Source organism: Capsaspora owczarzaki (assembly GCF_000151315.2).
Source record: "Capsaspora owczarzaki ATCC 30864 unplaced genomic scaffold supercont2.2, whole genome shotgun sequence".
Taxonomy (NCBI): domain Eukaryota; class Filasterea; order Ministeriida; family Capsasporidae; genus Capsaspora; species Capsaspora owczarzaki.
Window position 1 is genome coordinate 572,310 of NW_011887293.1, and position 22,323 is coordinate 594,632.

The 22,323-nt window shown below is 53.5% G+C and overlaps 7 protein-coding genes across 7 annotated transcripts; 1 reads left to right on the forward strand and 6 right to left on the reverse strand.

The window, feature by feature from the left end:
- Positions 1–45: 45 nt before the first annotated feature.
- Positions 46–1,570, reverse strand: CAOG_01356 (hypothetical protein). The gene is made up of 4 exons (XM_004349826.2): positions 1,407–1,570; positions 1,229–1,306; positions 598–1,130; positions 46–463 (listed from the first exon to the last, which is right to left on the reverse strand). The coding sequence occupies exons 1-4, from the start codon at positions 1,509–1,511 to the stop codon at positions 184–186; spliced, it is 996 nt and encodes a 331-aa protein (XP_004349876.2). The 5' UTR covers positions 1,512–1,570; the 3' UTR covers positions 46–183.
- An 80-nt stretch (positions 1,571–1,650) lies between these two features.
- On the reverse strand, positions 1,651–4,000 carry CAOG_01357 (general transcription factor IIH). The gene is made up of 8 exons (XM_004349827.2): positions 3,878–4,000; positions 3,544–3,618; positions 3,206–3,329; positions 2,961–3,066; positions 2,759–2,858; positions 2,477–2,655; positions 2,216–2,369; positions 1,651–2,108 (listed from the first exon to the last, which is right to left on the reverse strand). Exons 1-8 carry the CDS (start codon positions 3,976–3,978, stop codon positions 1,664–1,666), a joined length of 1,284 nt encoding a protein of 427 aa, XP_004349877.1. The 5' UTR covers positions 3,979–4,000; the 3' UTR covers positions 1,651–1,663.
- Positions 4,001–4,327: 327 nt separating this feature from the next.
- On the forward strand, positions 4,328–6,980 carry CAOG_01358 (hypothetical protein). The gene has a single exon (XM_004349828.2). The coding sequence runs from the start codon at positions 4,344–4,346 to the stop codon at positions 6,825–6,827; it is 2,484 nt and encodes an 827-aa protein (XP_004349878.1). The 5' UTR covers positions 4,328–4,343; the 3' UTR covers positions 6,828–6,980.
- CAOG_01359 (hypothetical protein) lies at positions 6,897–8,949 on the reverse strand. Its single transcript, XM_004349829.2, has 4 exons — positions 8,610–8,949; positions 8,133–8,456; positions 7,410–7,999; positions 6,897–7,194 (listed from the first exon to the last, which is right to left on the reverse strand). The coding sequence occupies exons 1-4, from the start codon at positions 8,818–8,820 to the stop codon at positions 7,033–7,035; spliced, it is 1,287 nt and encodes a 428-aa protein (XP_004349879.2). The 5' UTR covers positions 8,821–8,949; the 3' UTR covers positions 6,897–7,032.
- A 327-nt stretch (positions 8,950–9,276) lies between these two features.
- On the reverse strand, positions 9,277–13,975 carry CAOG_01360 (hypothetical protein). Its single transcript, XM_004349830.2, has 15 exons — positions 13,898–13,975; positions 13,543–13,747; positions 13,313–13,441; positions 13,043–13,182; positions 12,900–12,959; positions 12,761–12,789; positions 12,256–12,676; positions 11,214–12,168; positions 10,944–11,001; positions 10,789–10,870; positions 10,639–10,722; positions 10,330–10,536; positions 10,174–10,257; positions 9,451–10,060; positions 9,277–9,339 (listed from the first exon to the last, which is right to left on the reverse strand). The coding sequence occupies exons 1-14, from the start codon at positions 13,946–13,948 to the stop codon at positions 9,605–9,607; spliced, it is 2,961 nt and encodes a 986-aa protein (XP_004349880.1). The 5' UTR covers positions 13,949–13,975; the 3' UTR covers positions 9,277–9,339; positions 9,451–9,604.
- A 546-nt stretch (positions 13,976–14,521) lies between these two features.
- CAOG_01361 (30S ribosomal protein S17) lies at positions 14,522–15,131 on the reverse strand (the record flags this gene model as incomplete). The annotated part of the gene is made up of 2 exons (XM_004349831.1): positions 14,522–14,710; positions 15,069–15,131. 2 exons carry the CDS (start codon positions 15,129–15,131, stop codon positions 14,522–14,524), a joined length of 252 nt encoding a protein of 83 aa, XP_004349881.1.
- Positions 15,132–15,251: 120 nt separating this feature from the next.
- CAOG_01362 (mixed-lineage leukemia protein) lies at positions 15,252–21,436 on the reverse strand (the record flags this gene model as incomplete). The annotated part of the gene is made up of 5 exons (XM_004349832.2): positions 15,252–15,482; positions 15,637–16,577; positions 16,692–17,565; positions 17,724–18,809; positions 18,934–21,436. Coding segments are annotated over 5 exons (5,578 nt in total), but the record flags the coding sequence as incomplete, so codon positions are not given.
- Between the last annotated feature and the right edge of the window lie 887 nt (positions 21,437–22,323).

Below are 22,323 nucleotides of genomic sequence, written 5' to 3' on the forward strand. Positions count from 1 at the left end.
CTTGACGGCAGAGTTGAGTCTCTGTTGAGAAAGAGAGAGAGAGTTACGGTTGTTGGTGGTTGTTTTTTTTTGGTACAAGTTGTTGAAAAGCAAAAAAAAAAAAAAAATGATGCATAATTAACACGAGCAAACATCAAGCAAGTGAATCCAGCTTGTTTCACAATGCGGCTTCTTGAGCCGCTCCTAGACCACTCGTATCAAATGGGCATCTCCAGCGAGCATTTCGTTGTGAGCGACCGAGTACTTGAGCGTGGACAGTCCGTCGTTTTGCAGACTTGACGTGTCGCCGCGTTCGAGCTGCGTGATGCGACGCTCGCCTGTTCGGAAGTTTTCCATATCGCGCGTCGTGTGAAACTTTTCCGGCAACGAAAAGAAGACTCCTTGGCCAGGAGCAGCTCGGTTCATGGCTTCCGGATCACGCAGCAATCCATTGACGCGCAACCGGTAGAAATAGTCATCGTCTCTGCTCGTAGATTGCGCGGGAACAACAAAGCCAAAAGCAGCAAGCATTGTCAGTACGCCCAACATCTCTCTGTTCAAAGTTGCAATGCAAACAAACAAAACCAAAAAAAAAAAACAAAAAAAAAAACAACTTACTCAGAACCCCACCCAGAAAACGTGTTGCTAAACCCATCAACTTTGGCGTAGTCCTCATAGGTCGTCAATACGACACCGCCGGCGTACTTGGGATAGGGAGGCTCAAACCCAAATCGATCCAGCTCGGCAGATAGCTGCGTGGGCTTGGCCGGGATGTTGGACACGTACTGAACAGCGTCCGTTGGCAACATGTCCACGTCGTGGAAGGCAAGCACGCTCGCATCGAGTTGCTCGTGTGCCAGCTGTGCCCCAATGTTGAGCAGGCGCCCTCGATTGAACGGCGCGTCATCCCCTTGCTCAATCACCAGAAACCCGGCAAACCTGCAAATGGGCGTTCCGTTCGACACCTTGTCCGGATTTTCGCTGATGCGATGCCATTCGTTTCGCAGATGGTGACGCATCCATGGAAGAAACACTCGCAAGTGCTCATCGCGCTTCCGAAACGGAACAATGACTGCGAGCCGCGCTTCCGAGTTGGGACAAAACGGCGCCGTCGTTGACAGAATCGGCGCTGCATTCTCGAGTCTTACAATCTGCATGCATTTTGGTCAAAATGAGCTGCAAGTACATGTTCATGTACATGTTACAGGGGTAATAAATTTTGCATTTGGGCGAGCTTTTGGTCGGTTACATGCTCTGCGAACTTTTGCATGAGTTCTGACAGTCCTTCCGAGTGGCGATGGCATCGCGTGTGCTCTTCCTGTTGGATCTACAGCATGATTCAACGAGAGCAGCGTGAGTGCTTGGACGGGTCTGGACGTCAAACGCAGCATAGCCCGAGCCAGCCAAACCCGAACGAGCAGCGTTACCATCCACCAGGACTGAAGGCCATAGCAGGCGCCAAGCAACGCCAGGACGAGCAGGACACACACGACGATGCGCCGTCGATGCAACACGACGATGCTTGGCATCATGACATTCGTCGTATGGCCAAAGTAATGCAAAGTGACTGAGCCGCCAATTCCACTTTAAGCAAACAGAGATATGGAAAAGCATCATAACAAATCACGGTCGATAAGTATTGGAGAGCGATCATCATCATATTAAAACCCAATTTATTGAGCTCTCAGTGCTGGGACGAAACCTGCGAGGAAGACTCGCCGCCATTGGCGACAGCACTGCCGTCAAGCAACGCCACACAAGAAGGGCACGTGTGAAGGGTGTCATGGATGAAAATATCACAGTCGAGGCAGTAAACGTGGCAGCATGTTGGGCACTGGAATGCCGAGCGCATCGTGGCTGTGGGCTTTGAGCACCCGCGGCAGCTTGGGTGCAACGCGAGAGTGGTTGAGTTTGCAACCAATCCAGCAAGCAGTCCATTCGCGTCAGCAGGTGGGTGAGCAAGTGGGACCTCTCGGAACGGCGCAAGAGGAAACAGGTGGTGGTAGGAGCGAGCCAGATGCGGCGACGAGACGAGTGTCAGTCCGCAAACAGCGCACGTTGTTGGTAGTTCGCAGCACTTGGCTTTGCACTGTGGGCAAATATAGCCTCCAGCGCGGAATAGTTTGTGACTGGTGTGTGGGTAGTTTAGGAAGCAAAAAAAAAAAAAGGACGACAAAAGCTTAGGAACAAAAAGCAACTCAAACATGGACAGAGGCAGAGTGAACGTGGAACTCACCATGCGCATAATGTAGCAGCCTTGGACAGATTTTGCCGGGGAAAGCCCATTCGAATTAAAAGAGCCTCGGTTCGAGAAGAGGCAGGAGGAGGTGTAATGTGCTGGAAGAGCATGTCTCGGAAATGACTCTCGTCAATAATCACATTGTGCACACCTAAGAAAGCGCAATGAAATTTTCGGTGAGATCTTGGAGAACCAAGAGTTGTAGCGAAAAGCACACTGGGTCTCGAAAGCAAAAGCGCGAAAAAGTCACGATGATACCTTTCGTTTTTTCAGCCAGGTATTTGCAAATGCGAACTTCCGCCGACAAGCCAATCACAGAGCAATGTATGTTATCCAACTCTAGCAGTGAAATGGTCTGGAAAATGTCACCAGGATCGCAGGACGCAAGGCCACCCATGATGATGAGCACTTCTTTGCTGGTATGTGACGGCATGAGCCTGAAAATAAGTCAGCAGTCATGAAAGGAGGGGTAAGAAACGGGCGTAGATTGTAGCAAGAGCAGACCAAAGCGAGGAACGGGAGAAAGGGAGCAGAGCTTACCGAAGCGATTCGCGCGCGAGTTCAAGCGAATTTTGAAGTGAAATCTCTCCAGCCGTACTTGCTTTCTTCCGAAGGGACTCTAAGTGCTTGGCCGGATTTCCTACAAGCATGAAGAGTGAAGAGTGAAGAAAGGGGATGGAGCATGGACGTTCGAAATCCGCCAAAACACATTTTCGGACAAAAAGGACTTTTGGTAACCAACCTCCAAGCTCGGAAATGCGTTCAGCTTTGGCGTCTCGCGAAATGATGAAATTCAGCTGCGAGATGGGGTTTTGATCGAAGAACTCGGGGACGAACTGCTCCAAAAGCTGTTTGAACGAAAAAAAAAAAAACAACAAAAAAAGATGAAAGGAAGCGCGAGTGAGAACCATTTCCAAAAAGGCAGGCTCATCACCGAGGCCTGTGGAAGTATGCAGAATGCGCTTTTGCAATAATCTCCAATCATACTCGGATGGAGTGTTCGAGACGAGTGGGTTTCAGGTCTGGATCGTCCATTCTGCTTGACATGTCCAGGATGATGGTCAAGTGGCGCATCATGCCCCGTCGTACACCCTGAACCTGTGTCTTGAATCTGTTTCAGTGTTCCCCAAAGCAGCATGCAGAAGAAGGGGGGGGGGTCAAGCAGCAGCAGGTGAGCGTCGGAGAGCGTTCTGGAGCAGACGGAGTGAAGCCGTTCTCACCCCCCCTCTCCTCCTCTCCCATCTCAAACCCCCCTCAAGCCAATGCCATTGCAACTCTCTCTATAACAATGATCATCGCGTGAGTCGTGATGGTCGTTTTGTTACCTGCGACGTTTGGCGCGCTCGTGCTCCTCGACAGACGCCCGCAGCGATCCCTGCGCGTCCTCCTGCAGGACGTCCCTGTGCCATGACAATCAGACAAGTTGAGACCACACACAAGTCACCACACACACAGACAGACAGGCAGATCACTCGCTTCCCCAATGCGATTGCATGCAAACGCGACTTGTCGTTTGGTCGTCGCGCTGCTCCCTGTCTTGCCCCCCCCCCTCACCGTCTTCCCCGTCTCGTCTCATGGCTTTCAGTACTGCATTGGATTCAGCATTGTACTGGCTTTGGCTTTTGGGTTTTTTGGGTTTTGGGGCTTTGGGGCTTTTACCAGGTGCGCTCGTATTGCTGCTCCCAGACGTAGCCCTTGTTGTTCATGTCGTCGTCCTCGTCGACAGCGACCTGCGCACTGCGACGCTGCAGCTGGCTCATGGCTCTCTATTGAAAATGAAAAAAGAAAAATAAAAAATGACTGAGCTCACACTCAGCATGATCGACTTTGTCAAATGTCTGAGAGTTTTCGGTCTACAAAGCCATTCACACTCTCTCATCTCTCTCACTCACTCGCACTCTCGCTCTGGCGTTTTTGTCCTATAACTTGGTGGATCCACATGCTGATCGACCTCATACCCAACGTTACTGACAGTGGGTGAGCTCTTGTCCCCCCTTTGTGTTCTCCAATTCTCAACCAAACAGCTTCATCCACTTTTTTTTGTTCAGTGCCGTGATTCCTCTATGTTTGAGTAACTATTATATTGTTACTATTGTTCAGTCCACATCTGTGTTTGCTGCTGACGATGAGCTGGTCGCCGGCTGAAGGACAGCCGCAGCAGCAGCAGAGATGGCTGCCTCCCTCCGCCGGACAACCGCAGTATCAGCCTCAATCTTATCAGCAGCATCCTCAGCAGCATCCTCAGCAGCATCCTCAGCAGCAGCAGCAGCAACAGTATGGCGTGGATGCGGCGCGATCACCTTCATCCTATGCCCAGCATCCTGACTCGACATTGGCGACTGGGTCGGACGCCAGCAACACTGCCGCGTTCACTGCACCCCAGCAGTATCAGCATCAGCAGTATCAGCAGTATCAGCAGCATCCGCAGTATCAGCAGAATCCGCAGCACCAGACTGCGCCAGGTCAGCAGCAACTCAGTCCGCCTGCGTCCTCGTACTCCCCTCATCCACAGCAGCAGCAGCAGCAGCAGCAGCAGGCGTCGTTCTCGTCGTTCGATGCGTCGTACAATCCATACGGCAGCAGCATGGGCAGCAGTGCGGTGCAGTCGTCGTCGGGCTCGATGCCAAGCTGGGCAGGCACGACTCGTATGCGATCCACCCAGCCAAGCCAGCAGCAGCAGCAGCAGCAGCAACAACAACAGCAGCAACATCAGCAGCAACAAGCATATGCTCAGCAACAGCAGTACAGCCAACAGCAGTTCAACCCGCAGTACAATCAGCAGCAGCTGCAGCAGCAGCAGCAGTTTGGCTACAATCCCCGATCGTCGTCCTCTGCGTATGCCAATTCTGTCTATGGTGGCAACAGCCAAGGCTTTGGATTTGGCAGCTCGAGTCATAGCTCGAACAGCTCAGGCGGCATTGGGCGCAGGCGTGGAAGCTCGGATGGTCTGCTCCCCAGCGTTGGCGGCGGACAAGCCGGTGGCGGATTCGGATTGCGCTCCAAGACGGCCAACAGGCGACTCTTCATGGTGCTAGGCATGCTGGCGTTCATGTGCGTTGTCGGACTGTACTGGATGCTCAGTCAGGTCGAATCGGACTTGCAGGCTGGAATCCAACTGCCGCCAAACCAGCACGGGCGACTGCCAATCGCAGGTCCGGTCGGCGGTGATGACGACGACGAGCGCCACCTTCCAAAGGAACCGCCGGTAAAGGGAAATCCAAACAACTTGGACAACAATGGAATACCAGCACTCAACAGGCCTCAGCACCCGGGTCTGAACGGTCCGCCGGTTGACGTCGCCGCTGCTCGCATGGCGCGCCGGGCAGAGATGGAGCGCCGCCGTCTCGACAACGACCGCATCCGACAGGAGGCCATGGAAAATCAAGAAGCTGATCTCGGTGGTGATGGTGGTGGTGCTGCTGGTGCTGGCGAGGACGGACTGGACAACAACAACAACAACAACAATATCAACAACATTGCAGACAACAACCCGCCACAGAAAGGCCGGGCAAAGCTTCGCCGAGCTGATGCTCTTTCCGAGCAAGACGTCGAGCAACTGGCTCGAGAGCGCCAGCGCCATCTCCAGCCAAATCTCTTGGGCGAAGCCGAGGAGGGCGACCTGCAGGCCAACCCGGAATTGGCGGTCGCACAGCAGGAGCCGCCCCAGCATGCCAACGAAGATCGCCACGAAATGCACCACGTGTTGCAGCCAGAGATGGCCGGAGACGAGTTTCGCCGCCGTCAGCGGGGCGTGCAACCGGACTTGCTGTCCGTCTACACGACTGGCGCCACGTTTGCCTGCTTGAAACCCGCCCCCAGCGACCGGGAGCTGCCACAAACAGCCATCAACGACGAGTTTTGCGATTGCGCCGACGGAAGCGATGAGCCTGGCACGTCCGCGTGCTCGAACGGCGAATTCTACTGCGTGGAGAACGAAATGCTCATTGCCTCGTCGCGTGTGAACGACGGCATTTGCGACTGCTGTGACGGCTCTGACGAGTACTCTTCGCTGCTCCTGGATCCGAGCGGCCTTGCGCCCGCTGACGTGCCTCGCCGATGCAGCAACACCTGTTCTGCCTTGGCTGCTGCGCGAGACGAGCGACGGCGGTTGCGTGAGCGCGCGATTGCTGTCAAGCACGAGTACGAGCAGCAGGCACGACAGGCCTTTTCTGCAGCACAAGTCGCCAAGCTGCAGGTCGTCCCGGGCGACCAACAGCAGCACGAGGGAGGCCCCGACAAACGCGGGGACGCTGCGCCAGTTCCTGCGTTCCCAGCCATCCTGGAACATTCCGAGCCATTGTTTGCATTCTTTGTGCCTGCCTCTCGCGAGTTTTCCATTTCCAACGGCCAGTACACGTACACTGTCAAGCTCTTTGAGGAAGTTCTCCAGCACAGCCAGTCCGGCAGCCGTGTGACTCTTGGTCGAACGGTCGAATGGAAAGAGCCGGGCCGTGTTCTTCGAGTCACAGGCGGCGACATGTGCCCCAACTCTGTTGCTCGCTCCGTGACGGTCAACTTTACCTGCTCGGACGAGGATCGCATTGTCAGCATTGCCGAGGACGAGCGCTGTCTCTACGTGATGGAGTTTGCAACCCCTGCCGCTTGTTGATTTGGTCTTTTTGTCATTGTTGTGTACCACGCATCCGGATGTGTGCGTGTACCATTGCGAGTTTTTGTACCAAGACAACACATTTCGTTTTGTTTTTTTCAATGGAACCAGCGGCGTCAAAACAGTGCAATCAATACACTTCATGTACAAGAACAATATGGCATGAACAACAGTTTAAGATGGAAGAACGCAACAGGGAGTACAACTACAGACTTTTCACTTCGTTGTGCTTGGAGCTTGATTTTCGAATCACCAAGTCCACTCGACCCACAATCGCGCGAATGTGCTGCGTCACAACAGATTGAGGCTGATTTGCGACGACCAGCCCATTCACGTTCTCGAGGATGTCGCCAACGTCGATGGCATTCTGCAATCAAATGAGCGTGACGAGGAAATGAAAAATGAGGGCCATCACGGGGAGGACGACAAAAACAAACCAACAAACAAACAAACAAACAAACAAAAAAAAAAAACCAAACAGCAACATTTAATCACTCCTTTTACCTTCTCCCCTTCTCCGCAACCCTCCCCTCCATTTCCAAACATCTTCCCCTTCCTCCACTCCCTGAGCCCAAGCCTTACCGAATTCGCCGCTGGACTGCCGGGCTTGACACCAACGATTGTGATGTGCTCGCCAGATTGTAGAATGTCAATTCCAAGACCAAATTCCGGACTCTTGATAAAGGTGACGTGCCGCATGATTGGCAAGGTCCAGGTGTCGTCGAGGGAGGTCGTGTTTGAGAGATCGAGCTGAAAGTCGATGGCGGTGATTTCGTAGAGGGTGGCAATCAATTCTTGGATGTGTTTTGGGTGCCCAAGAATGGAATCCTCCTTTGAGTACCACGCTTCACGCAGCTTCTTGTTGCGGGAGAGTTGCTGCAGCGGGACGGTAAGGACTTTGCTGGTGAGGGCCATGCGAATGAATTGTCGCCCGCGGCCTTGGGGCGTCTGCAGGGATGGCGTTCTGCTCGAGATGGTCGACACAATGCCGTTCATGATTGGGTTGATGGTGGGAATTTCCTTGGGCTTTGAGTTGCTGGAAGGCCACAGGGTGATTGAAATGTTGTCCGCCGCGGGCGAGGAGCTTTCGTTGGGAAGTGGTGTATGCGGCGCCACCAGCTCTGTGATCCAATCCCAGTAGTCGTACTTGACAGACGAAAACATGACGGTGGCTAAAGTATGTTTTGTTCGGAGGCAAGCAAAAAGCAGAAACCAAAAGAGAGAGAGAGAGAGAGAAGACAGCAGCAAAAAAAAAAAAAGTGAACGACACTGGCATGCTTGACTTGTCAGGCTGAGACAACTTACATTTCAATCCGAGTCTCAAACATGCTTCTAGACTAGAGCAGAAGGTTTCCAACAAGTGATGCTCATCCGAGATGAATCGGGTCTCTGAGCCTGGCTCTTCCGACACTTCTGCCAAAGTTGTCGAATCGTTGGCCGACAGCAACATTGGACTCGTCCAATCACCCTCTTCCGTCGCGACGAGCGAAGTGCGCCGCTCCTCTGTCTTTGGCTTTGAAGGTGTTCCGACCCACGGAAGCTGCTTTGGCTCCACCGTGCGAATCAGCAATGACTTGTCGGCGGTGGTGGATCCTGATTTGGAATAGTGCTCCAACTCGTCCACCGCGTCTAAACAAAAAATCCAACCCAATAGCAAAGACGTCAGATCACAAAAAGAGCGTGAATCACCATCGCATTTTGTATACAGTTGGCCGACTCTTGCTCTCAGAGTCTCTGTAGTCATGTGAAGAAGGGAAGGGGTGGCTCATCGTTCAATCTTACCTTTGAGCGCCATGAGCAGGTCGCGGCAAGGGTCTGGCTCTGGCTCGTACGCCGCAGGTCGCGTGATGAGCGACGTTGCTGCAACAGCATGAGCACCATCATCCGCAGAAGGAGCGCCGTCCGACGACGCAGACGCAGCAGAGGTGACTTGCAGATGATGATGCACAGCACCCCAGCGATCCGACAGCAGATCAGCCACGACGGGGTCCATTCTTGAGAGGGGGGTCGGTCCGACGACTTTTGTGCAAGTGGTGAAGGTGTGTGAACGAACACTAGTTGATCGAGAGCTTGTGAGCTAAAGTTGAGTTGGGAAGCGCTTTGTTGGTTGAGCTGGTTGAAGGAAAATGGAGAGTGTCACACTCAATTTTGGGGTTTCAAGATGGAAGAATTGAAGGAAGCAGCAACGAAGACAAGTGATGGGGAGCGGAGGGGGGGGGGAAAGTAAGAGCATTCAATAAGAGCCAACTTCAAAGAAATGCAAACTGAGCGTCGGGTTGCAGATAGGAAGAAAAGAAGAAGAGGCAAAAAAAAAAAAAAAAAAAAAAATGGTGGGAATTGGAAGTTGCATGATCTTCCAATTGACAGTCCGCTCCGTTTTGTTCACCGACTGTGGGCATGACTGCAGAGCACGATTTTGCAAATAGGTTGATCTGAGAGTGATGCTGTTGTCAGGCTTCTTCTTTTGTTGATTCAACGCTCTTTGCTGCAAAGCTGTCCTACAAGAGCATGACTGAGAGACAACGCGAGTTGTATGTCAGAGTTAAGAATGCGAGTGTAGACCTCCAGTAAGAAGAAAGCCAGGTTGATTGGAACATCACAGTGTGACAGCCCTTGTACTGACAAGATGGTGGACAGTCTGCACCAGAATCAGCTTGGCGACGCAGGAACGATCTTCAAATTGACAGTCACAAGGTAGCCGAAAGCAACAACCACAAAATCAAGCACCAAAAAACAGGAACGATGGTCCTCCACGCCTGAATGAAGAGTAAACCTGGTCAGTTGCTGGGCTTTTTGTTCAGAAACATGTCTCGGAAGGCTGAATTTGACTTTGGAGCGGTGGTGGAGGCGGAGCTTGCGGCAGCTGGTTGTGCCGGGGCAGTATCCATGGCAGTTGCAGTTGAGGCAGGACTCGAGGACGCTGCAGGTCCTGACAGGTCGGCGGCGGGTTTCTTGGCGGAAGAGAATCCCAAACCAAGGCGACGCGAGGGTGCGGCATGGAGAGAGCGCGGCACAAAGCTCTTTGTGGTTGCAGTGCTGGCGGGCCGCTTGCTAAAGGTGTCTGGGCGTGCAGTCCCAAAGCTGGACGGAGGTGGCATGGCGTGCGAGTCTGCGTTGTCTTGAGCGGGCGTTTCGGAAGCCGCAGCTTTGGTTGGCGGGTTGCACACCTGAGCGCTGATGGGCTGACCACGCACAACAGTGCCATCGGCAGCCAAAGCCAGTTTTGCATCCTCCTGAAATGATACACGGGGAAAAACAGGGGGCAGCACAATGAGCAAAAGCTGGAAATCCATCCTTTTTTTTTTTTTTTAAAAAAAAGCATCCGCCGCCACCACGATAGAGTTACCTCGTTGGCGAATTCTACATATGCGCGACCGGTGAATCGGCCATCTCGATGACGAGTCATTCGGACGTCCACCACTTTGGCAAACTGCAAAACGAGGTGTGCAAGATGGTCAGAAATTTCAATGTAGTAGTTTTCTCTCGCTCCTGTGCGACGTACCTTTTCAAAAGTCGTAACCAAGTCGTCGCGACGACACAAGGATGAGAGGTTGCGAACAAAAAGAGTCTTTGGATCCACGCCATCCTGTGCGTATCGAGACGGGGCAGGTCCGTCACCGTCTTTCGGCTTGTCGACGGACGGCGACACGTACATTGGGCGATTCAGAACAGGCTGGCGATCCAATGCAAGAGCTTTCTGAGCGGCTTCCTGCAAGGCGAAGATCGCACAGCCACGAGGAGAATTAGCAAGTGCATTCGAGAAAATGAAACGGTTGCCAAAGCATTCAGAAAATGGTGTTCTGAAACGTACAGGACTGCTAAACTCGACAAATCCATACCCACGCGAGCGACCAGTTGGCTTGCGCACGAGCCTCACGTCGACAATGTTACCAATCTGCACAGGCGTTCAACCGTGAGCTCACCAAGCTTTTCATGACGATAGGATTTCTTGAAAGCGTACCTGTTCAAACTGGCTGCGAATCATCTCCTCAGTCGCTTTAAAGTCCAGATTGGAGACAAAGACGGTCACTGGATCTTTCGAGCTGAGCAACAAAGAGGTCGAGTGAGCGTGCCGGCAAACAAAAAAGAAGCAAAAATCAGCCTACAAGTCCTTACACATCATGCGCATGCTTTTCAGGAAGAGTGAAACGTGGAGCCTGAGCATCGTCCGAGTCTAACAGACAAGCAACACGCTCCCATCAGGTGAGAATAGAAAGATAACAACAACAAGCAAAACAAACAAAACAAACAAACAAACAAACAAAACAAACAAACAAACAAACAAACAAACAAACAAACAAACAAACAAACAAACAAACAAACAAACAAACAAAAAAAACAAAAAAAAAAACAAAAAAAAAGCGCTGTCAATCTCCACCGACTCACCACGTTGCCGCTTGACTCGAGCATCACTCAGAAGAGCCGTGAGCCCATTGTCCTCAGCACCGCCATCTACACGGCGCTTTTCGCGCTTTTCCGCACTCTGCTGCAACTTGCGCCCCTCACGCAATTGTTGCTGTTGGAGCTGACGAGCCAGTCGAATGTTGAACTTAGAGCGCAGGGTGTCACAACGCTGCACCACATGAGCAAAGGCATCGGCAGAGGGCGATTCTTCTCGTTCAAACTCGTGCCAGGCGGATAAAAGCTGGTTGGGGTCGTCCAACGTGTCTCGTTGCAAACCGCGCTGGTAGGCCTCGCGAGCAGACTGGCTGTTCTTGGCCTGAGTTCGCTCAAAGTTGGCGTATGCAATCCACATGGCAGCGGAATACGCGCAGTTGGAGGTCTTCATGATCGCCTTCCACAGTTTTCGTGCTTCGGTCAAGTTGCCCAGACGATAGAGCTGAATGTTGATTTGGTACTGCAGCAAGGAGCAGTACGGGTCGCCGTTCTCGCCAAAGTACTGCTGCAGATACGCGGAGGCCCTCTCAAACGTGCGGAAGAGCTTGGACACGGCGGGAGGCAGCCCATCGTCTGCAGCAGCCGCTTGCGTCGAGGTAGTCCATCCGCCACGTCCGCGCCCTGCATAGGCAGGTGTGCTGCTTGTGACTTCTGGCTGAGCAGCGTCGCTGGCTGATTGTTGCGGCTGGATTCCATCCGCGCGCAGCTTGTCCCAGACCTCTGGCGTAATCTGGCGTCGCACAATGTCAATGAAGCAACGCCAGAGCTCGAGATAGTCACCGGGCGTGGAAAATCCGGCCAGGAGAGCCGATTCCAGCGCTTCCTCCACAAGAGCAATGTTGGAGTGCGATCGCTCCAACCAAAGCATGCGCGTTACCCAAAGACCAGAAATCCACGGACAGTTTCTCAACGCACGAGAAACGATCTGTTCCACGGCTTCGGGCTGTAACAATACAGGAAAAAAAGAGAAATGTGACGTTGTTAGGGCGATGTGAATCACGAATCGACAGACAAACGCCGCACACCTTACCTGCAGATGCTTGGTCGCATAATCCAAATAAAGCTGCCACAGATCACCGACCAGACAATTATCCTTGATGGCACGCTCGAAGAGAACAACCACTTGCTCTGGCTTGCCGGCATCAATCTCGTGCTGCAGGTAATTGGAGTACTCGGCGAGATGGGGAAACTCCGAATCTACCAAGCTTTGCTCGTAGGGGGTAATCTGTGCGACTTTGTTCTGGGATTCTGCAAGAGCTTGCAAGACGGCGGGATCCAAGCCCCCAGCGTCGCGCTTGGCGTTTGCAAACACGGAAACGTCGTCCATATCGTCGAGGTTGTTGTCTTCCAGAAAGGTGACGTACTCTGCACAAAGGGCAGTGTCGACGCCTGCAATAGGAAGCGCGATGAGACGCTTGAACAGTGTAGAAATCCTTTCTGTTTGTTCAGTGCTACAGAAATGCAGGGGCAGTCAGTCAGTCAGTCAGCGGGAGAAAGACTGTCGAGATCAAACAATCATGGGAGAGCGGACTCACATTGCCTCCTCTTCGGTGTCATCCGATTTCTGCCCAAACGAAGGAATGGATATTATAAGGATGCCTTGTTAGCAAATTTGACAACTACAAGAGCCAGAGGACAAAAAGAAAGTCTTCGAAGCGTTTTTTGCAACCTTACCTCAAGCTCGTCAAGAATATAGCTTTCAAAAGAAATGTAGCCATCCCACAGCAGCTTCCCCTAAAACATTCACGATATGGGCAACCTTGTGAGTGAGCGCGCTGGCTGGCTTGAGCAAGGAATCAGCGGTTCGCTGAACATACAGTGACAAAGTGACGACCGGCGACTTTGAGTCCCTCTTCAAACACGGTCCTTGCATGGGCCAGTTGATTCGCTTCGGGTAGACCATCAAGGTGGAGAGAAGCGACAGTGTATTGGACGCGACGACGGACAATCGGGACGGCTGAACGCAAAATGGGACAATAAGGCATGATGGTTGAGGTCAGCTCATCAGCAAATATGCAGTAGAAAGGCACCTACAACCCCATAACAGTATCCATTCAACCGTCGTGCTTCGCTGCTCGAGTGCTTACACAAGTAATCGTTCGAAGAGAGCTCAAAGAGCCGATTCACCCGCGAATGTGCAGCCGCAGCTCCGTCCGACTCGGGCCTCAGTGTTTCGGCGTTACGAATTTCATCATTGATCCATGCCAGCCACAAATCTGATCATCCATACAGATAGGATATGACAAGTGAGTGCAAACTGAAAAAAACCGATTCAGCAATGCATTGACCACGACGACGATGATGGACGGCGACGCACCTTCGCTGAGCGGGAACGTCTCACGCATACGCTCTCGTGCATGCAGCAGCTGCTCTGCGAACGCAGTGGCTTCCGAGCTCGAGGACGCGGACGCGCTCGACGGCGACGACGCTGCATCGACTGCTGAACTCGCAGCAGCAACGGCGTCACGCAGCGCGCCAATCAGAGCGACATGCGAGTCGTAGTGGAATGGATTTGCCTTGATCTGCTCGGAATCAGCATTGGTGTGGAGAACCAATATGCAGTGAGGGAGTTGAATGGAGAGTGAGATTGAGATTCAAGGCCTCACTCAGCGTCGTAACGTCCAGCTGATGATGGACGAGATCAGAGAAGCATCCAAGAGATGGGGGTTTACCTGCTCACGAAGCTCGGCGATCTGGTCTTGGAGCTCGGCCAAATCGGTCATTTCGAAGGAAAGCAAAACCTGAGACTGTGACTGAGACTGAGCCGGATTCGGATGGATCTGGGGAAATAAGTGTACATTATTTTGCGGAGTGGAATTAACAACACATACAGGACAAACGAACAAGAGCGACGGTGATAAAAAGCCATTCAAAAGCAAAAAAACGAGAAAACAAAAAAAAAAAAGCAGACGAAAGAGAGGACCAAAGAGCAGGAATGGGGAGAACTGGTGAGGCCATCGGGAGCAAGAATCGAGAGTACCAAAAATGGATCCAGGATTGCACACTGAATCCACAAGGATGGACAGAGGTGAAGCCGACGAAAGAGACCTTTTGAGAACAGAGCTTTGAACCCAAAGCCTTGGCTCGTGTTGGCGCTGTCACCATGAGACCAATCGCCAGCTGTGCATGCTCCGTGACATCCGACAAGTACAATAATCCCTATTTGAGCCACAACGGAGCGCCTTTGATGATGAAGGTGGAGCGATTCCGTTCTCCAGTTGAACAGTTCGGTTGAAATCCGCCTTGTTCTGTTTTTGTTTGTTTTTTGCTTGTTGTAGATGAATGTGACCCAATGATCACATGCCTGTTGTGAACAGGAATCCCGTGTCTGGGTCGACAAACTTTGGGACTGGCTTCTCGACCTTGACCACCATGAAGTGCTTTCGCTTTGAGATTGGGTGGCAGTCCTGGATGCGGACGACGTCGCCCACAAAGCAGACCTGCTCTTCGTCGTGTGCAAGGAAGTTCTTTTCGTGCTTGAGCACCTGTTTCAACACACACACAGCGCAGGGGACAGGCACGGAGCAGTGAGTGCAAATGCAACTGCAATGGAAAAGCAGTCAGGGCGACCATTGAGATGATCGTCCTGCCTCCTTTCCCCCACCCCCGCCTCAATGCATGCTCGTCAAATCGCATGCACCGATCAGAGTGGAAAGCAGGGCAGCTCACGGACAGCAGCATGGACTGGAAATGCAGAGATCTCAAAACCCTTTGTTCCTCGTGCTCCTCACTCTCCTCACTCTACCCCCTACTCGACTCACAGTCCCTCCCCTCCCAATTCATGCTTGCTCTTGTGCTGCCGCTTGGTCCAAAAGCGGGCGGGATTCGACGGGTGTTGGTTACCTTGCCATCTACGTAAGGGTGCTTTGTGTAGCGCACAACAGCCACTTTGACAGTCTTTCGCATTAGGTTGGAAACGACTCGTCCGACAAGTTGCATCTTGTGCGTGCGTGAGTGTGTGTGTTAGGAAAAAAAAAATGACTGGAGATTCATACAACGAAAAATGAAAGGAATGGACGGTCTTTTGTAGAGAACGATTGGTTTGTATTGAGTGTGAAAAAAATGAATGTCGGATGAGTGCCGCTAGTTCATGCTGCCTCGGCAAGAGCGCGTCCCGCAGTAGCACGGAATCTTGACATCCTCAATGGGCATCTTGTAGTCAACGGTGAGCTCTTCGCCTTCCAGCACGACGCGAGACGCAAAGTAAATGATGCGTTTGACGCCGTCCGGATTGACAATTCGCGTGTAGCAATTGGGCTGTGTGGCGAGGAAACAAACAAAAGATCAAGCCCAAGGAGAACAAGCAAGCAGATACACAAACCACAAAACCCCTCAGAGGGATCGGTGAGTACAAGCAACATGATTTCCCCTTTTCCTCACAACTGATTGGACAACGCCCCCCTCCCCCTACCTCGCATGAATGGTTCATGAAGCGCGCTTGGTTGGCTTTCATCGTGGCGTCGATAATGTAGTCATCATCGATGCGGAACATGTAGCAGCCAATGCCACGCGCATCGTACATGCGCTCGCGATAGTCGGTCAGAATGTCGCGAATGCGTTCGCCCATGTACTCGACCACCATGCTGTCCTTTTCAAGCCGACGAGCGGCATACAGCCCGCAGCCGTGGATCGGAGAGCGCCGGACCACACTATAGGTGCGGTAATTGTCTCTGAGAACGCGGTACTGCATGGCCATTGGCATTTGGATGCTTTGGGTGGCCTCCGGATCCAGACTGGCCTCCTGCGCAGCGGCAGCGGCTGCGGCAGCCACGCCCGCCGCATTCAACGCTGCGGATACCGACGAGCCGGTCTGGGAGTCGCCGCCAGTGCGAACAGCGCTGCGCCGAATCGTTGGCGCTCGCGGTTTTGCTCCCACGCTGACGCTGGCCAGCGAAGGGTCTAGCGTGGCCATGCTACGCACCAAGAGCGAGCCTGGCTTGGTGGCGGATGCCTTCCGCTCCACTGGAGGGACCATAAAGTGGAAGCGATCCCGTTGAATGGGCTCCGTGTACACGGCGCAGCGTGACGCATGAGCGCACAGACGCTCGACATTCTTGGGCAGTAAGTGGCGCTCTGGAATCATGTTGAGCAACGAGGCGGTGCGCGGAGGAGGGGCTGGACTGCTCATGCGGAACGAGTAGCAAGGCCAGTCGAGCTGGTACGCGGCCAGCCCGCTTGTCGAGCTTTTCAGTCGACTCACTGCGTCGCCACACAAATGAGCATCGGGAAGAGCTTCCAAACGCTCAATGACGTAGCCAAATGTCAATCCGAACAAACTGTGGCCAGTGTCTGGCCGTATCTTGAAGTGCGGTCGCATTCGTTCGATGGCACAGAGGTATGGGCCCCATGCGGCTGTACAAGCAAATTGGCAAACAATACAAGACTGTTAGAAACACGCAACAAACTCCTCTTCCAATGATCCGAAGAAGCAACATCGACTGGAAGACACCACGAGCTCCAACTCACATTCTGGGTCTCTCCCTTCGTGAATGGTGCGAGTCGTGATGCAAGTGACGCGAAACACGAGCGATGGAGAAACAACTGGATTCGGAGACGAGATGGGTTGCTGTTGGTGGGCATGCGCCAAGCCTTCGCGATGCACAACAACCGTTTCGACAATCTCGCAAAGGTAGAGCGCCCTGGAGACCTCAAACGGGTGGAAGAAGAGGCGCGTCGAGACAAATCCAGGACAGTAGAGGCTGGTTGGAGGACTGAACCTCATTGAGGCGACAGAAATGGTGCCAAAGCTGCGGACATTCAAGGTGCCGCTTCGGGCAACTGACCGCTGCGAGGCAGGAATCTGGTTCCAAAAGTTCCGTCGAGAGGGCCAGGTCGCGGATTCTGCCCTGCCCACCTGGACTGCCTCAGTCAAGTCTTGGCCAAACTGGTCGGCTGCTTCGTGGCTGTGTGGGCTGCTGAGCCGGTCGAGGAGCTCGTCTCGAAGCGTTTCCTCCAGTTTGTCACTCAAGTCTGAATGGCACTCGGCAAGTGCGGTACTCATATCAACGACGGCGCGGACGTCTTTTTGAAGCGTACGCGAAGCCACTGCGTCAGTCAGTAAAGAGACGCACTGCAAGGGAATGCTAAAGGTGGTGACTGGACGGTCGGTCTGTTTTCCGCTTTCGCCAGCTGCCAGCATGTCCAACGGAGCGTGCGACGAGTGCGTTCCTGGAGAAGGATTTGGCGGCATGGTGCCACAGTGGTTGGGACAAAGCAGCGTTTTTGAGGTCAGCAACACGCAACCACGAGCGTGTCGAGCGCAGGGGAAGTGGTAATTCAGCTGGCATCGCGGCTTTGCACAGCCAATGGTAGCACCTGTTTTGCCGCAGTGATGGCATTTCTGCGGGAGGGGGTGGGGATTAGAGTGCCAGCGCCGACACCAAGAAGAGCAGTTCAAAACAAAAACACACACACACACAAAAAAAAAAGGCGAATGAGACCCATGAGCGAAGCCTCCACGCACAGCAACGCACGCATACGTTAACAGGTTGGCCATACCATTGCGCGAGACCGGCTCAGTGCAGCAGTCACGCCGTCCAAATGCCCATCGTCCAGACACGAGACTTCCGACGACCAAATGGCGCAGTTGAGATGAGCCCACCCCAGGTCGCCCACGGACAAGAGTCGTCCAGATTCTTCTGGGGGCGAATCGCCAGCAACAGAACATAGAGAACAGTGGCGGGGATCTTCAACAGCCGTCGGCATGCTGTCATTAAAATCAGTGGGATGAGCAGGAGTGATGAAGATTCGTGTATCAACGTCTGGATCGAAAGTGTCAAGAACAAGAAACTCGAGGGGCGCTTCTTCGTCCATGGGGTGAGTTGTGGTGGCTACCGTGGCTGCCGTCGAGGAATTTGGTGCGTCCTGGACCATTGTTGACTCGGCGTCCAAAATGGCTTCCTCAGCAGGCGCAGGAGCGACTGTGTCAGCAGGCGTCGGAGCAGCTGTGTTCGGGGTCTCGTCAATGTCCATTGGAGTTGCGTCATTGCTGGGTTCCTCGCCAGTACTGCTTGGTTCCACGGCCGCATTGGAGCCAGCATCGACTTCTTGAGAGCTTTTTTGCCCAGAGCGGGAGGAACGCGTAACCCGTGCTGGTGTCGTGGCAGTTTCAGGTTGTCGTTTGGGTGCCTTGGGAGTGGTAGAAGACGCCTTGGGAGAGGGGGTGACCTTTGGTGCCTTGGACGCAAGAGAAGGCGCTCCAATTGGCTGCTTCTCCATGGACCTGCGAATGAGCTCTTCGACTGTGATGGGTCTGCTGGCGACAAACAGCTTCTGGAATTTGCCAAGGAAGTTCCTTCGAATTTCAAGCGCCTGGCCAGCTTCGGGACTTTTAGGGCCATAGTATCGGAGGGCGTTGATGACAATTTGAGTAACGTCCTCCAGCATTTCAGTCGAGATGACATAAATGTAACGCTCAATGCGCAACCGCACAATTTCAAGCGACATTGGAGTCTTGATGCTCTTGTAGTAGTCAGGGAGCGAGCTGCGACTGGGCAAGTGCAGGAATGGAGTTGCTGCGGATGTTTTGGTAATCACAGCATACAAGCTGCGCAACCGGCTATAGACCTCTTCGATTTCGGAATCCTAATGCAATTTCAAAGCGGCCAGTTTCAATCAGAGGTTAGACTCATCATGACACCAAATCCTCACCATTCGCTTGTTGTTGGTTGTTTTAGCTTTGTCCCCCACCAAACAAACAACAACCTACCTTGTCAAATCCTTCAAATTCAGCATTAGACTCGAGTCCAAAAATCATGCTGGTCGAGTCGTTGGCAGAAATGAAGGCTGCGCGAGGGGCGAGGGCATCGGCGTCCGTGGAAGCGGTGGAGCCCTTGCCGGAAAGACTGTGCACGCAGCTGGGACAGGTGAATGCCAGGTTCTCGTCGTTGGAGTACATCTCGTACGTCTCTTCGTCCATGCCGACACAGTGCGTGTGAAGCCACATGCTACATTGCTCACAGCTGATCATTGGGGTGTCGTAGTCGTCGTCCTCGTAGACTTTCTCGCAGACGCGACAATAATTGCCTCGAGCTTTCAGCAAGCCGCAGGGCTGACACAGCGAGTAGTCAAACATCCACTCACACGGCTGGGAGGACGGAAAGGACGACGGCAGCCGCGTCTTGCCCATGCCACGAGGTGTTTGAGCCCCGCACGAGTCGCATTTGACGCATTGCGAACAAAGCCATCGTCCAGACGGGACCTCGGCCAATGGAATGTCCATGCAGCCCAGATGTCGACCAACAGCACAGTTGTCACACACAACCAACGTCTCTTCGGGGAAGGACGAATTGCATGTGGTGCAGACAATGCAGTCCCAGCACTTCCACGAACCTTGGGCAATCTCTTTCAGCGTACTCTCATAAGCATCTCCAAACGAGGACTTGACGCAAAAATCGTGGTAGGGCTGGCAACACTGGTTGCACCAGTGCATGCCGGAGGTCTCCTCGTCAGTACCGCGAGTGCCACAGCCGCGACAGAGCGGGAGGGCCAGTAGCGCTTCACCCAAATCAGTCACGGTCACCCACATGCCGTTTTGATCGATTCCGCGGACTCGCATAGCGTCTGCTTGTTCTTGATCCGAAGGCGGCGTCACGGTTTGGCTCGACGACGAGGCCGCACCGCCATTACCTTGCGTGATCGTACTGCTGGTCGTGGTTCGCAGCGATGAATTTGACCGGCTTTTGTTGCGTGATCCCTGCGGGCCGGCACTCTCGGCTCGTTTGATGTACATTTCTCGATAAATGTTCAAGACCATGCCTTTGGCAGACACGCGAGACCACATGCTGGGTCGCTGCTCCTTTGTGTACACTGTTGCGAGCCAGGCTTGCGCACTTGCGTATGGCTTGCCTTCCGGTTGACTGACAACACTCGAATCGGCCTGGAGCAGACATTGTGCACTGCCGGAGCTGAGCACCGTGCCAGGTTTGAGCAGGCCGGCGTCGATCAAGTCGGAAAGAGTGATTTGAATCCGGTCCTTGCGTTCTAGGCGTTGTGGCGCACGCGGCTTGGGAGGAGCCGCCTGGAAAGTTGGTGTCGCAACAGAAGGCGAGGCGGAAGAGTTGACAGCCATCCCACCTCGAGGAAGAGCAGACTGGGGAAACGGCGATTGAGTCAAGGCAGCTTGAGGCAAGGTGGATGATTGGAGCGAGCTCGAATGAGAAACGGTGGGCTGGGCAATGCCTGGCAGCCTCGCTTGCTGTGCCTGTGCCAGGAGTGACTGGAGACGCACCGATTCCGGGATTTCGAGAGGTAATGGAGCACTCGCCACCAATGGGATGGCCGAAACAAGAGGGAGGATTGGCCGAGGCGCTGTCGAATCTCGCACAGCGGTTTTCATAGGAGCGCCAGACGGACTTGCAAAAGGAGACGGTTGCTTGACGGGAGCTGTAGGGATTGCTTGTCGCATGGAAGCAGAGATCTGGTCGAGGGTGAGCGTTTGGAGAGGGCGCGGGCTCGGCGATGCATTTGTTGCCGCGGTAGTTGGGGCCGGTCCGCCATTCACCCCTACGACTGGGAGCTTTGTTGCTGATACTGGCGATGCATTTGGTGGCTTGGTGACTTTTGGTCGCCCTCGTCGACTCACAGTTGTTGCAGATGCTGGTTTTGCGCTGGCCCGTAGACTCGTGCGATCCCAAGCGTCTTCCTCGAGGTTGGCCTTCGCATCGTCCGCCTCAAAGTTGTACTTTGGCGGCGCTCGTGCATTGACCGTGGCTCTGCAAGGGCGATGGCCTGCTGGCTGAGTGGCTGCGATGGACTGGTCCACGATCGCAGCCGCGCGCGGCGTTCGCGAGAAGGCTGCCTCCTGAGGCTGCGTATGCCCCTTGGCCCGCGGGGACGGCTTCTTGTGGCCAGACTTGGTGGTCTTGGTTGGAGACTTGATCGCAGGAGCGGCGGCAGCAGCAGTTTGCAGAGGAAGTCCATTTTCGCTCGAGACTGGCTGGTTCACAAGAGGCTGCTGCTGCTGCTGCTCCTGCTGTTGCGAGGCTTCTCTACCAAGCAGATAATCAACAGTGGCATCTGCGATAGACACGACGACGTGCGAGTCGGCCGCGGTTGGTGCTTCGGTTGCCGCTTGGTGGTTGGGCATTGGGGCGAAATTGGCGGGAAGCACAGCTTCAGTTTTGGCGGGAAATGCATTGGCTGCTGCTGGGCTCGTGTCGTCCACTGCAGCAGCGGACGCCATCTGCTCGACTTCCACGCCGCCCAACATGGATGTGGGAGAGAGGGAGCCGATTTTGGCAAAACTGGAATGGTTGTGGGATCGGTGGACCCAGCGTGTAAGGGTAGAGGGGGAGAAGAGAAACGAGGAGAAAATCACCTCAGACGTAAAAGGGACAAAACGACAATAAAATGAGAAGTGGTTGCTCAGACCACGAGAGGACGACTCCAAGGGTTCACGGTGTTGTTCAGAGATTGGGGAAAAACAAAATGAATGGTGAATTGGTGAGTTGGTTTGGTTTGCGACGCGACTGACTTTCAAACGACTCGCCACTCTCACTCGCTCTCTCTGGTGACAAAAATTTCGAGCTGGACTCGATAGCTGAGCCGTTTTACCAATAACTTGCACTCTGTGGTTCTATTCTTGTTTTGGACTTCAAACTCACTCCACTTTTTGTGCTTTTGTTGGTTCTTTCAATTTTGTTTCAAGTTTCAGGGTCGGTTGGCTTTATTGTTGTTGTTGTTGTTGTTAGTTGTTGTTCGTCGGTTGATCTATTTGATGCATGCACACAACACGCACACATGCTCGACACACAGTCTGCCGCTGTGGTGCGCAGCAAAGCACAGCGAATGGGATGAACGCTGAAACATGGCGATCGAGAAACCGCCCCCATTCGCTTGCCCCTCGTTTCTCGATCGCCCGAGGCTCAGGCACCAGCGTTGCCCGCTACAGCAGCTTGATCCATCTTGGTTCAACTTGATTCAGCGTGTTCCGCTTGACCCAGCTTGCGTAGACGTTGGGGATGGTCGAGGGTGCAAAGCTGGGTCTGCCGCTCAAATTCGCCGAACGCCGCTGTGTCGCGGAGTCTTGTGGCACGGGCGATGAGCAAGACACAAAAGTCTCCTCAAGAGTCGACTGCATCACCCTGGACTGACGGAG

What these genes read in the sequence shown, in the direction of transcription:
- CAOG_01357 (XM_004349827.2), bottom strand. Translation starts at nt 3,978, where the DNA reads ATGAGCCAGCTGCAGCGTCGCAGTGCGCAGGTCGCTGTCGACGAGGAC. An exon ending in GAGCGCGCCAAACGTCGCAG is followed by an intron (nt 3,330 to 3,543) that starts GTAACAAAACGA and finishes ACACTGAAACAG; the next exon opens with ATTCAAGACACAGGTTCAGG. An exon ending in CTCGCGCGCGAATCGCTTCG is followed by an intron (nt 2,656 to 2,758) that starts GTAAGCTCTGCT and finishes ACTTATTTTCAG; the next exon opens with GCTCATGCCGTCACATACCA.
- CAOG_01358 (XM_004349828.2), top strand. Translation starts at nt 4,344, where the DNA reads ATGAGCTGGTCGCCGGCTGAAGGACAGCCGCAGCAGCAGCAGAGATGG.
- CAOG_01356 (XM_004349826.2), bottom strand. Translation starts at nt 1,511, where the DNA reads ATGATGCCAAGCATCGTCGTGTTGCATCGACGGCGCATCGTCGTGTGT. An exon ending in TGCAAAAGTTCGCAGAGCAT is followed by an intron (nt 1,131 to 1,228) that starts GTAACCGACCAA and finishes AAATGCATGCAG; the next exon opens with ATTGTAAGACTCGAGAATGC. An exon ending in TTTTCTGGGTGGGGTTCTGA is followed by an intron (nt 464 to 597) that starts GTAAGTTGTTTT and finishes ATCTACGAGCAG; the next exon opens with AGACGATGACTATTTCTACC.
- CAOG_01360 (XM_004349830.2), bottom strand. Translation starts at nt 13,948, where the DNA reads ATGACCGATTTGGCCGAGCTCCAAGACCAGATCGCCGAGCTTCGTGAG. An exon ending in CTCTTCGAACGATTACTTGT is followed by an intron (nt 13,183 to 13,312) that starts GTAAGCACTCGA and finishes TTTTGCGTTCAG; the next exon opens with CCGTCCCGATTGTCCGTCGT. An exon ending in CCGGTCGTCACTTTGTCACT is followed by an intron (nt 12,960 to 13,042) that starts GTATGTTCAGCG and finishes TGAATGTTTTAG; the next exon opens with GGGAAGCTGCTGTGGGATGG.
- CAOG_01359 (XM_004349829.2), bottom strand. Translation starts at nt 8,820, where the DNA reads ATGGACCCCGTCGTGGCTGATCTGCTGTCGGATCGCTGGGGTGCTGTG. An exon ending in CCTGCTCATGGCGCTCAAAG is followed by an intron (nt 8,457 to 8,609) that starts GTAAGATTGAAC and finishes TTTTTTGTTTAG; the next exon opens with ACGCGGTGGACGAGTTGGAG. An exon ending in GCAGTCCAGCGGCGAATTCG is followed by an intron (nt 7,195 to 7,409) that starts GTAAGGCTTGGG and finishes ATTTGATTGCAG; the next exon opens with AATGCCATCGACGTTGGCGA.